The sequence below is a fragment of the Tachysurus fulvidraco genome, chromosome 15 (assembly GCF_022655615.1).
Source record: "Tachysurus fulvidraco isolate hzauxx_2018 chromosome 15, HZAU_PFXX_2.0, whole genome shotgun sequence".
NCBI lineage: Eukaryota > Metazoa > Chordata > Actinopteri > Siluriformes > Bagridae > Tachysurus > Tachysurus fulvidraco.
The window spans coordinates 18,568,054-18,579,116 of record NC_062532.1 but is presented as its reverse complement, the minus strand read 5'-3'; the positions used below and the strand labels follow the sequence as shown (position 1 = coordinate 18,579,116).

Below are 11,063 nucleotides of genomic sequence, written 5' to 3'. Positions count from 1 at the left end.
ATATTTAGTTTGATCCTAAATATGCTTCAGATTCTGTGGCTACAGAAGAAGCTCTATTGAATGATGTGAAAAGTGAGACAGGGAAATGGTGTATGTGTGTGTGTGTGTGTGTGTGTGTGTGTGTGTGTGTGTGTGTGTGTGTGTGTGTGTGTGTGTGTGTGTGTGTGAGTGTGTGTGTGTGTGTGTGTGAGAGAGAGAGAGAGAGAGAGAGAGAGAGAGAATACTACAGCTTAAACGCGCCCACCCAGTGTCTCTCCTCCCTCTCTCCTCTTCTTCATCCACAACCAACTCGCCGCCGTGCATCACTTTGTCTCGAGTAACTCTTACATTTAACCACGTCTAAAAGAAAAGCCGCACACTTGTCTCTGACTCAGTCCTGACAGTCAGGACTGCATTCATGGTCATTATTTAGCCCTCCCAAGTCTGCTTTAATTATGTTTCACGTGAAGAAGCGTTCGTGAAGCTTAGCACTCACGGGGCAAAAATGACGCCGGCTCTGTGAAGGAAACAAGCGCGTAAAGACATCTGCGCAAAGTTGGCCATGGCAGCTCTCCGGCGGAAGTTCGGCGAGGATTATCACCAGGTGGTGAACCCGGACCGCGGCGGCGCGTTCTCGGCTCCGGTGAAGAAAAAGCGGCAACGCTTTGTGGAGAAAAACGGCCGCTGTAACGTACAGCACGGCAACCTCGGCGGCGAGACGAGCCGCTACTTGTCCGACCTCTTCACCACGCTGGTGGACCTGAAGTGGCGCTGGAACTTGCTTATCTTCATCCTGACCTACACGGTGGCCTGGCTGGTCATGGCGTTCATGTGGTGGCTGATCGCATACGTGCGCGGCGACCTGGAGCGCGCGCGCGACTCGTCCTACATGCCGTGTGTGGCCAACGTGTACAATTTCCCGTCAGCTTTCCTCTTCTTTATCGAGACCGAGGCGACCATAGGCTACGGCTACCGCTACATCACAGAGAAGTGCCCCGAGGGCATCATTCTGTTCCTGTTCCAATCGCTGCTCGGCTCCATAGTGGACGCCTTCCTCATCGGCTGCATGTTCATTAAGATGTCGCAGCCGAAAAAACGCGCCGAGACGCTCATGTTCAGCCAGGACGCCGTGATCTCGCAGCGCGACGGCAAACTCTGCCTCATGTTCCGCGTGGGCAACCTGCGCAACAGCCACATGGTCTCGGCGCAAATCCGGTGCAAACTCATCAAGGTGGGTGCGCGCAAGCTTACAAGCGCACAAACAAACACACGCACACCCAGACACTTCTGTGTATGCACACTTGCACAATCACGCAGGAGCGCATACATGCACTACCCCTTGCACGCGCCCATATACCCAAATGCATGCATGGGTACACGCACGTTTGCGCACGGACATAGTCGCACTCCAGTGCACTCACACACAAGCACATTTACACGCAGGCACAAGCACACATAGAAGTACGCATGCATGTTATATAGTAACATTAAGGAACAAAAAAATATTCATTCATTAATTATGGACAGCTCTGACAACCAGGTAGTGAGAAGTGAGAAAATGGGAGACAGCCATTAGGAGTTAGCAGTCAGTCAGGGCTGATGAGAACTGCTTTGGTCCTGCTTATATTAAATCATTCTGTTGACCCCTGACCTTTCAATCAATACCAACATACTGCCACTGAAACAGGGCAAGCTGTGCAGGATAAAAAATAAGGAACCTGACAACCAAAGGCTTTGCATAACAGCAGCACACCCACTGGAGCGAGCAAGCTGCCACACACTCAGGTTTAGTTCAGTGCAACTACAGTGTGGTTTCAGCAATACCTATGGAGCACTTTATAGGTGCTATTTGAATCTATCACGTTTCATGTTATTTAGAAATATATATTTCTTACCTAATTTTTTTGTTGCAAAAACCTTATTCCAAAATGCACGGAATTATTATCTTTCTACAAAATCATCCCATCTCAGTACTACCTATACTGCACTCATTGTGATTAGTCAGCAAATTTCCTACTTTCAGTGAACATGGTGGAAAATTACTTCTGTCATGCATTGCATTAATACACTATTTAATATCTAACCACAAGTCCATGTTAAGATTTAAACAATCTAGATTGATAATTGTGGATAACCAAAAAAGGGAACTATTTAGAATGCAAAGTATGAGTTCATTATATATTGATTCATTTGGCTGAATTACAAATGAGACATGGTCAGATCTAATCACTGAGCCGTGCCGCTGAGGGAAAAGTGGTTTGCTCGAGGGCTTTACGTGGGATCTGATGGGATGTCCAAGATCTCTGATGGATTTTATTTTTTTTGTTTTCAGTTTGAGTTGTATGTCAGGATTAGAATAGAGAGATTAAAAAAAGAAAGAAAAACATTATTGATCCTAAAGGAAATCGCAGTCCCAATCCCATAGCACCCAAAAAAAAAGGGTGGGTTCAGAAGGTCAGTTATGAAGAAAAAAGAAACATCATGTTCATGAACAATGAGAGTGTGTGTGCCCTGCGATGGGTTGGCACTCCGTCCAAGAACCTGAGAAGTTCGGATAAGTGGTAGAAAATGAATGAATGAATGTTCATGAACATGTGCACAGTGCTGCATGATGTTTTTACTACATTTATTCAGTCATCACTGGTACTTGCTTTATCCTAGTCAGGGTGAATCTGGTTTAAAAGACTAATATGTTATTTTATAGATTTTTTTAGAAATGCAACAAATAATATTTTATTCAATATTTATAAAGCTTTTTTTTTTTTACTTTTTTACACTCTTACTTTTTTAACCTAGTTTAGAGCATTTTAAAAAAATGTTCTAGAGAGGGTTCTTTTTAAAAGTGGTATTTAGAAGCTTTTTTGTTTTGTAAAATTTGCTGCCAATATCATTTAAACTTGATCCGGTCAAATTGAACCAATTGAGGCGATCTGATTAGAACTCAAAAGCCTAGAAACATGATACCTTGAGTAGTATAGTAGATTGCTGTTCTGTAGTTTTTTCCTCAGATAAGGCTGCAAAAAAAAATCCCTTTTCATATGACTCACCGTTATTTTATTTGAGCTGACAAAAACAAAATGTGCACTTTCACAGCTTGTTGCTTACTATGCTGTCTACTTGATGGACAACTAAAAAATGCCAACTAATTCTGAAAAAAGAAGCAATAAATAAATAAATTAATTAATTAATAAATAACAGAAGCATTCATTTTGGGTATTTTTCAAAAGCACCTCTAACAAATAATCATCCAGACTTTAGTGCTAGCCAAACACACCTACACACTTCTGTTCATGCTGAGAAGTAACATGTGGCATAGTAACCATTGAAGGAATCCTCTGTGTGTGTGCGTGTGTGTGTGTGTGTGTGTGTGTGTGTGTGTGTGTGTGTGTGTGTGTGTGTGTGTGTGTGTGTGTGTGTGTGTGTGTGCCTTCCTATCAGTCAGTGTAGAGTCTTATGCTTTAAAAGCCGTTTGGCCGTGCAACCTGAGACAAGAGACAATGAGATCTGTTGACATTTTGAACTCCAGAGCCTCTCTAAGCCTCCAGTTTACAGTCACAGCCATGTCAGCTAATCCGTGCGTCTGAAACACTTATTGTGCATTTCGGGTACAGCGCTTGAGGAATGTGTGGTTTAGTCCGGGAGAGTGGGCAGTCCTGATGTGTCGATTATATCTGTGAAAATGTGGCTAAAACTAGGAGAAGGTCATGTAATGATGCATTACTGCGAATTTCTATAGTGATACACCTTTTTTTTCAATGTGTGGTGTTTCAGTTTATATTTAGCAAGGTGATCAAATGTTATTCAAATTTTATTTGATTTTATGAGCATTTCTTTATAAATTTTCTTAAAGAGTTTTAAAGGTTTTGACTTAAAGTCATTTTTTCAGTGTAGCAACGTGAACTCACTGCTAGCTGAGACTACTAGACAATGTAAAGGCATAGCGGCAGTAACAATGATTCAAAACTATCAGTAATAGCAGCATTTACCTCAGGTTGCTTTGGTAAATTGTGTCTTTTATTCGGGTCAGTTGGTAAATATGGATGCCGAGACAAGTAGCTAGTTAATAACTGAAGCTAGCAGAGACTACTGGACAATGTGAAGGAATAGTGAGAGTAAAAATGAGACAAAATCCTCAGGAATATCAACAATTACCTCAGAGATGTTTTTAATAGATCTTTTGAACTAATCCACTTGAAAAAATTATGCTATATGTTAATGTTTGTGGCTAACTGAAACTATTAGACAATGTGAACGTATAGTGACAGTAACAGTAAGGGAACACCTTCCAGAATTTCAAAGTTTACCTCAAGTTGTGTTGGAAAATCGTGTCTTTGGTTCAGGTCAACTGGTAAATATGGATGCTAAGAATAGGGTAGTTAAAAAACTACAACTAACTGAGTCTACTGGAAAATGTGAAGGCCTCTAGTGACAGTAAAAATGAGACATAACAATCAGAAATATCAACATTTACCTCAGTTATGTTGGTAAATAGTCTCTTTTTTTGGTCAGCTTGAAAATGGAGTGACAATAACTGAGACTATTGGAAGACATGAAGGCATAGTGACAATAACAATGGTTCAGGTCACTTGGTGAATGAATGAATGCTAAGAATAGCTAACTGAGTCTACAAGACCACTAAATATGCTAGTTGTTTTGCTTTTTTTTTTTTTTCTTTTTTTGTTTGTCAACGATTTGCTCTGTGTGTGTTTGTGTGTGTGTGTGTGTGTGTGTGTGCTCTCTCTCTCTCACAGTACATTGAGCAAACAGAGATATAGCTTAATGACGCATAACATATTCCACATGGATGAGGACATTGAATAGACACACACAGAGCGCCACACACTAGGGTTGACCAGAACACAACCCTTCGTTAAACACTGATAAGCCATTCAAGACAGTGAACAAAACAGACCATACCGAACAAACGGAAATAAAAACATACAGGATCCAATCAAATAGATTCAGAAACAACAGAGCTGGGATTCATTTTAGTATAAATAGTGAGACGTGAGATGTGTATAAATCAAAGCTGGATCTCACTGGGGGGATTATATATCCTGTAGATCCATCAGACGCATGTAGCATTCACGACTGCCTCGGTGACAGCAAAAGGTTAACAAGGAGCAGGCGGGAAAAATTAACCAGTCCTCCATTGAGGGTCAAGAGCAAGGGAATTAACTTAGTGTGGCTTGTCAGTTAGAAATCAACAGAGTGAGAGAGAGAGAGAGAGAGAGAGAGAGAGAGAGAGAGAGAGAGAGAGAGAGAGAGAGAGAGAGAGAGTATAGCAGGCAAAGATAATCATTTAAAAATCTAAATAACTGCCTCTAATGTGAATATTGTATCTACTGCATAAAAGAGTACATTAATATATTTATGCATTGTTATTTTTACTCTTTATCTTGTGCTGATTAATGTTAAGCTTCTTTTTTCATTAAGCTTGTAACTGGACATAAAATATTTAATAAATAACAGGAAAACAACAGGAAAAAATAGAGTATCAGCCTCCAGTGAGGTTACGGCAGAACATTATGGTGCAAGATATTGATCACATAATGAGATAATAAAGTCAAGTTTAATTAAAAACTGGTGATAGATTCGTTTCATGTAACACCGTGTCATTTTTTGAGATATTGAGCTATAAAACCACTTCTAAACTAAAACATTAAATTAGAAATTAGAAATTTATACAAGAAAATGTTTCAATTTCAGATAATTTAAGCAATTACTTCAAGAATTAAGGTCAAAATGCTGGTTTGCTGCACCAACCTAAGGCCAATTTGGATCATCTTGCTTTCCTGAGTAGCAGTCAGTATATTCCACCATTTAATCAAATTTGGTATTTTCCTGAATATTATACACTCACTCATTTTCTACCACTTATCCGAACTTCTCGGGTCATGGGTAGGCTGTGCCTACCTCAGGTGTCATCGGGCATCGAGGCAGGATACACCCTGGACGGATTGCCAACCCATCGCAGGGCACACACACACTCTTATTCACTCACACAATCACACACTACGGACAATTTCCCAGAGATGCCAATCAACCTACCATGCATGTCTTTGGACCGGGGGAGGAAACCGGAGTACCCGGAGGAAACCCCCGAGGCACGGGGAGAACATGCAAACTCCACACACAAGGCGGAGGTGGGAATCGAACCCCCAACCCTGGAGGTGTGAGGTGAACGTGCTAACCACTAAGCCACCGTGCCACCGTGCCCCCCTTCCTGAATATTAATTTTAAAAAAAATCTATGTCACATTGTATGGTATGAGAATAAATCCCAATAAAATCAATACAGTTTGATTACCTTTGGTGCTTGGACCCCTAAACACCCCTAGACAAAAAATCAAGAGGGACAAATGACTCTAAGAACGAAAGACAAGGTCAAAATATATGAGCGAGTCAGTCAAAGAAAAAGGAATAAAAAGATATAAGAGAGATGAAAAGAAAGCAAGAGAGAGGCAGAGAGAAATAGAAATAAGGAAAAAGATGTTTAAGGCAATTTAAGGCAAATTCAGCGATATATGGGGGAGTTAGCAGTTTTTCCAAATGACAGCAGATTTTATGCAGACATGGACGTGCCGTGTGACTCCATCGCAACACGCATTCAGCTAACGCTCTCCATTCACGTGTGTCAAACATGAGTACGGCTCCATTATAAAGTCATTACAGATGTGTCTTCACTGGCAGGAGTTTAAACGAGGAATCCTGGGCTTACAATTTCAGCAATTAACACAACTTTTGCAAAAAAAAAATATATATATATATATACAATAACAAAATGCAGCAAAATCTTTTTGTCAAAAATTTTTGGTGGCAGCAATAACAAAAAACAAAGGATAAGAGAGGCATTGAAGAGAAGAGAGATCGAAAGAGAGTGAGAGAGAATAGGATACATATAATAAAGAATAAATCTTTCATTGTAACGTATAAAAGGTAGAGAATTTCTCGGATATGTGGCTGAGAGCAGCAAAAAGGACAAAGAAATGTAAAAATAAAGCAGAACAGCAGAAAAGCTGTTTTTTTTTTCTTTTTTTTTTTTTTAGAAAATCTAGAGAGTAAGGAAATACACACACACTCTCTCTCTCTCTCTCTCTCTCTCTCTCTCACTCTCACTCTCCCTCTCTCTCCCTCTCTCTCTCTCTGCCTACACTCTAATCTCTGTAGTACTTTGTACTGCTTTAGGGCTTTTAAAAAGGCCAGGGGTTTTTATCTTGAAAGACCCTCCGCACGATGAACAGTTCATCCGATCAGCGATTCTAAAATAGCTTCAGGAACAATTTGACGAAGAGAATCTGTGACTCACATTAGTTGGGTTATATAACACGTATGAAATGCGTTTTCATGTCCGAGTATGAAAGATGATCAAAGAAATCGAGCAAACACTGGATTTTTGGTGTGAAATGTAAGTTACGCTGAATATACGGGACCCTGTAGGTGATACCGAATGATTGAGAAAAATGAAATGCAAAACAATACAATTCTTGGATTACCTGCTATTCAATGGGCTGCTGTATGATAAGGTTGGATGTCTCCGAGCAAGGCCCTTAACACTAAATTGCTCAGATCTGTAAAAATGAGATCCAACTGTAAGTCGCTCTGGATAAAGGTGTCGGCCAAATGCCAGAAATATAAATGTAATGTTGATAATCATAGTGAATTGATTTTGATTTTCACCATGGTTATTAATGTGTTGTTAATGGCATTGATGGTGAATGATGGCATGCGTGTGGTGTGTGTTTTGTGAATGCTGAATAAATTTAAGCCAGTTGGTTATCACAAAGCACGAAAGGAATCAAATTCCTGATTCTTAACCTGACTGCGATGCATGTACTCGCCATGGAATGCAAAAAGAGAGACTAAAGTACAAAGCAAGTCAACTCAATTAGCATGTTACTGTGTAAGTGAGCTTAGCACTGTGTGTGTGTGTGTGTGTGTGTGTGTGTGTGTGTGTGTGTGTGTGTGTGTGTGTGTGTGTGTGTGTGTGTGTGTGTATGTGTGAGTGTGATTCTGAGAAACCTTGTGTTGGAGCACTATTGTCCGTGTGAGAGAAAGACTCTGTGTGTGTGTGTGTGTGTGTGTGTGTGTGTGTGTGTGTGTGTGTGTGTGTGTGTGTGTGTGTGTGTGTGTGTGTGTGTGTGTGTGAGTGTGAAAGGGAGGCAGAGAAATAGAGAACAGACTATTCCAGCTCCAGGCTTTTCATCTTTTGCTATCCATTTCCTGACACATTTACCAGGCAGCCATCCTCATTTTATCTTCTCCTCCTCTCTCACCTCTGTAAGCATACTGTATCCTTTCTTTCACATGCCTTGTGTGCTTTCTAGTAAATGAGAGAGAGAGAGAGAGAGAGAGAGAGAGAGAGAGAGAGAGAGAGAGAGAGAGAGAGAGAGAGAGAGAGTTTCTGGGAGCACAGAATGAGGAGAGGAGGAAGAGTGCAGATGAAAAGGGCAGACACATGAAAGGAGACAGAGAGCTTTGTCAAGAGTCTCTGTGTCTTCACAAGAACACAAATGTGGGTGATTTTCTCTCCAGTAACAGAACAGTGTGTGTGTCTGTGTGTGTGTGTGAAAGAGAGATTGAGAGTGTGTGTAAAGGTGGTCCGGCCACCATCAGCCCGGAGATTGAATCTCATTCCATTTACTAACACACATTTATAGGAAGCCTGTAGGCGATGATGACAGGAAGTTCTAAAAGATAAAGTTTTCCGGTGTGTGATTTTTATGAGCTCTTGCTCTCGCCCTCTCTCTCTCTCTCTCTCTCTCTCTCTCTCTCTCTCTCTCTCTCTCTCTCTCTCTCTCTCTCTCTCTCTCTCTCTATCTCTGTGTGTGTGTGTGTGTGTGTGTGTGTGTGTGTTGGAGAAGGTGGGTAAACTTTGAGACAAAAGGACTGTATGGCACTTTTCACAACGATTAAAGAATATGGCTTAGACATTTATATTATTGCCTTGATGATGTCATGATTTTTTTCCTGTTACAACTCCAAATGTAAGATGTGGAGGAACTCAAATGTCCTGCACCGAACCCTGACCTCAACCCTGGGGAACACCTTTGGGATGAACTGAAATGTTGATTGTGAGCCAGATCTTCACTTAATTAACAGATCTGACTAAATTCCGTCACACACACTTCAAAATCTTGTAGAAACACTGCAAAGCATGCGACTGTCCAACAAGCTCATGTATTGTGTTGGTCAGGCCTCCAAATTGTTTTGCCACCAAAACAACTCTGATCCATTTAGACATGGATTCTAAAAGACCCCTGAAGGTGTGCTGGTATATCTGGCACCAAGATGTTAGCAGCTAGTCCTGTAAGTTTTGAGGTGGAGCATCGATGATCCAGACTTGTTTCTCCAGAATATTCCACAGACGTTCGATCGGATTGAGATCTGTGGAATTTGGAGGCCAAGGCAACATCTTGAACCCTTTGGCAGACGACACTGCCTTCAGAGAATACCAGTGCCATGAAGAGGTGTACTCGGTCTGCAATGACGTTTAGGAAACACTGCATCTGCCAGCTCACCTTCTTGTTAGTCTGTTAAATCTGTAATGAAGTCAGAAATGACGCTGACCTGTTAGTTCCTCAGCTACAAACTGTCTATTTAAAGGACATTATTTCCATTGACATTATTTACTGTACACTGTCACTAAAATGAGGAGGAGGTTCTTTTCTGAGCCTGGGTCCTCTCAAGGTTTCTTCCTCATATCATCTCAGGGAGTTTTTTCTTGTCACCATCACCTCAGACTTGATAAGAAGAGATAACTAGAATGTACATTTCCTGAAAAAAATGTGAATGGTGCTTGCTCGTGGCAAATTTCGGCACTCGGTTGCTAGGGTGTTTGGGGTGTACACAGAAGAGAAGCCGTGCCTGAGCTCTGCACACGCTGTGTGTGTGTTTGTGTGTGTGTGTGTGAGAGAGAGAGAGAGAGAGAGAGAGAGAGAGAGAGAGAGAGAGAGAGAGAGATTAAAGGAATTTTAGGAATTTCCCATTCAAGTTTATGGGACTTTTTTGGCCGCTTTTTCGTCCGATGTGCGAACATCGTTGGTTGGATCGCTTATAAAAGTCATAGCACACCTCTTCTCCATGAGCCGGTCTATTTGACACCTCATTCATAGGTCTAGGACAAAAGCTGCAGGACAAGTTACACGCTGAAGTTTTGTCCAGAAGAAGAATATCTCAGTATGCAAGATAACAAGAATGTTGCTTTGCAAGCACCATTAAATAGCAACTTAATCTTAAACTTTAAACTTTGTATTCTGTTTCTATGCTTCTGTCAAGCCTCTTTGAGACAATTTCAATAGTTAAAAGTGCAATACAAATAAATTGAATTGAAGTGAACATAGAAAAGTCAACACAGACAGGATCAAACTGGGTAACACACACACACACACACACACAATAAACATTAATAAACAGCGCAGGTCAAAATACCCAAAAAATCAAGCAAGACAGCAAACAAATCCAAAGAAGCAGAGTAAATACATCAATACCAAATCCTCTTTGTCTTGTCACAAAGATGACCCTAGAGCTGTGAAGAAAAAAAAAAGGTAACTAAGCTTGTTATTTGTAGTGTAGTGTAGATGTGAAATGTTTGCTAATTGGGTAACGTTACACTTTCAGATGTGGTGACATATTGGGAGTAATTATCAAAGTTGTTTGTTTTGGTTTTTTACAAGTGAGTCACCGGCCCAGAGGGAGCCCGTACTCATACACACACACCCACACACACACCCCCACACACACACACACACACACACACACACACACACACACACACACACACACACACACACACACACACATCAATAACGGTTAGAGAAAGGCCAGAGGGAAATGTCTTCATTGTTGCTGGTTTTGTGTTGTCTGTGGTTCAGACAGACACTGGGATAAAGTGATAAACTGCATTAATTAACGCTAATTAGGGTTACGTGGGAGGTATGAGTCAGAACTCTGTGTATGTGTGCATGTGAGTGAGTGTGTCTGAGACAGAGTATGGCTGCTCTATGTATGCATGCTTCATTATACTAAGTACATCTATTGCTTAGAATCTCTCTCTCCCTCTCTTTCTCTCTCTCTCTCTCTCTC

At 41.1% G+C, this 11,063-nt stretch overlaps 1 protein-coding gene across 1 annotated transcript in view; it reads left to right on the top strand.

Annotated features, from left to right (window-relative positions):
• The first annotated feature begins 268 nt into the window (after nucleotides 1–268).
• Nucleotides 269–11,063, top strand: part of kcnj19a (potassium inwardly rectifying channel subfamily J member 19a) — a 29,515-nt gene continuing 18,720 nt past the window's right edge. Inside the window, exon 1 of the mRNA XM_027161046.2 lies at nucleotides 269–1,210. Coding sequence (XP_027016847.1) covers nucleotides 542–1,210 — 669 coding nt within the window. The 5' untranslated portion in view covers nucleotides 269–541. The remainder of the gene's footprint in view (nucleotides 1,211–11,063) is intronic.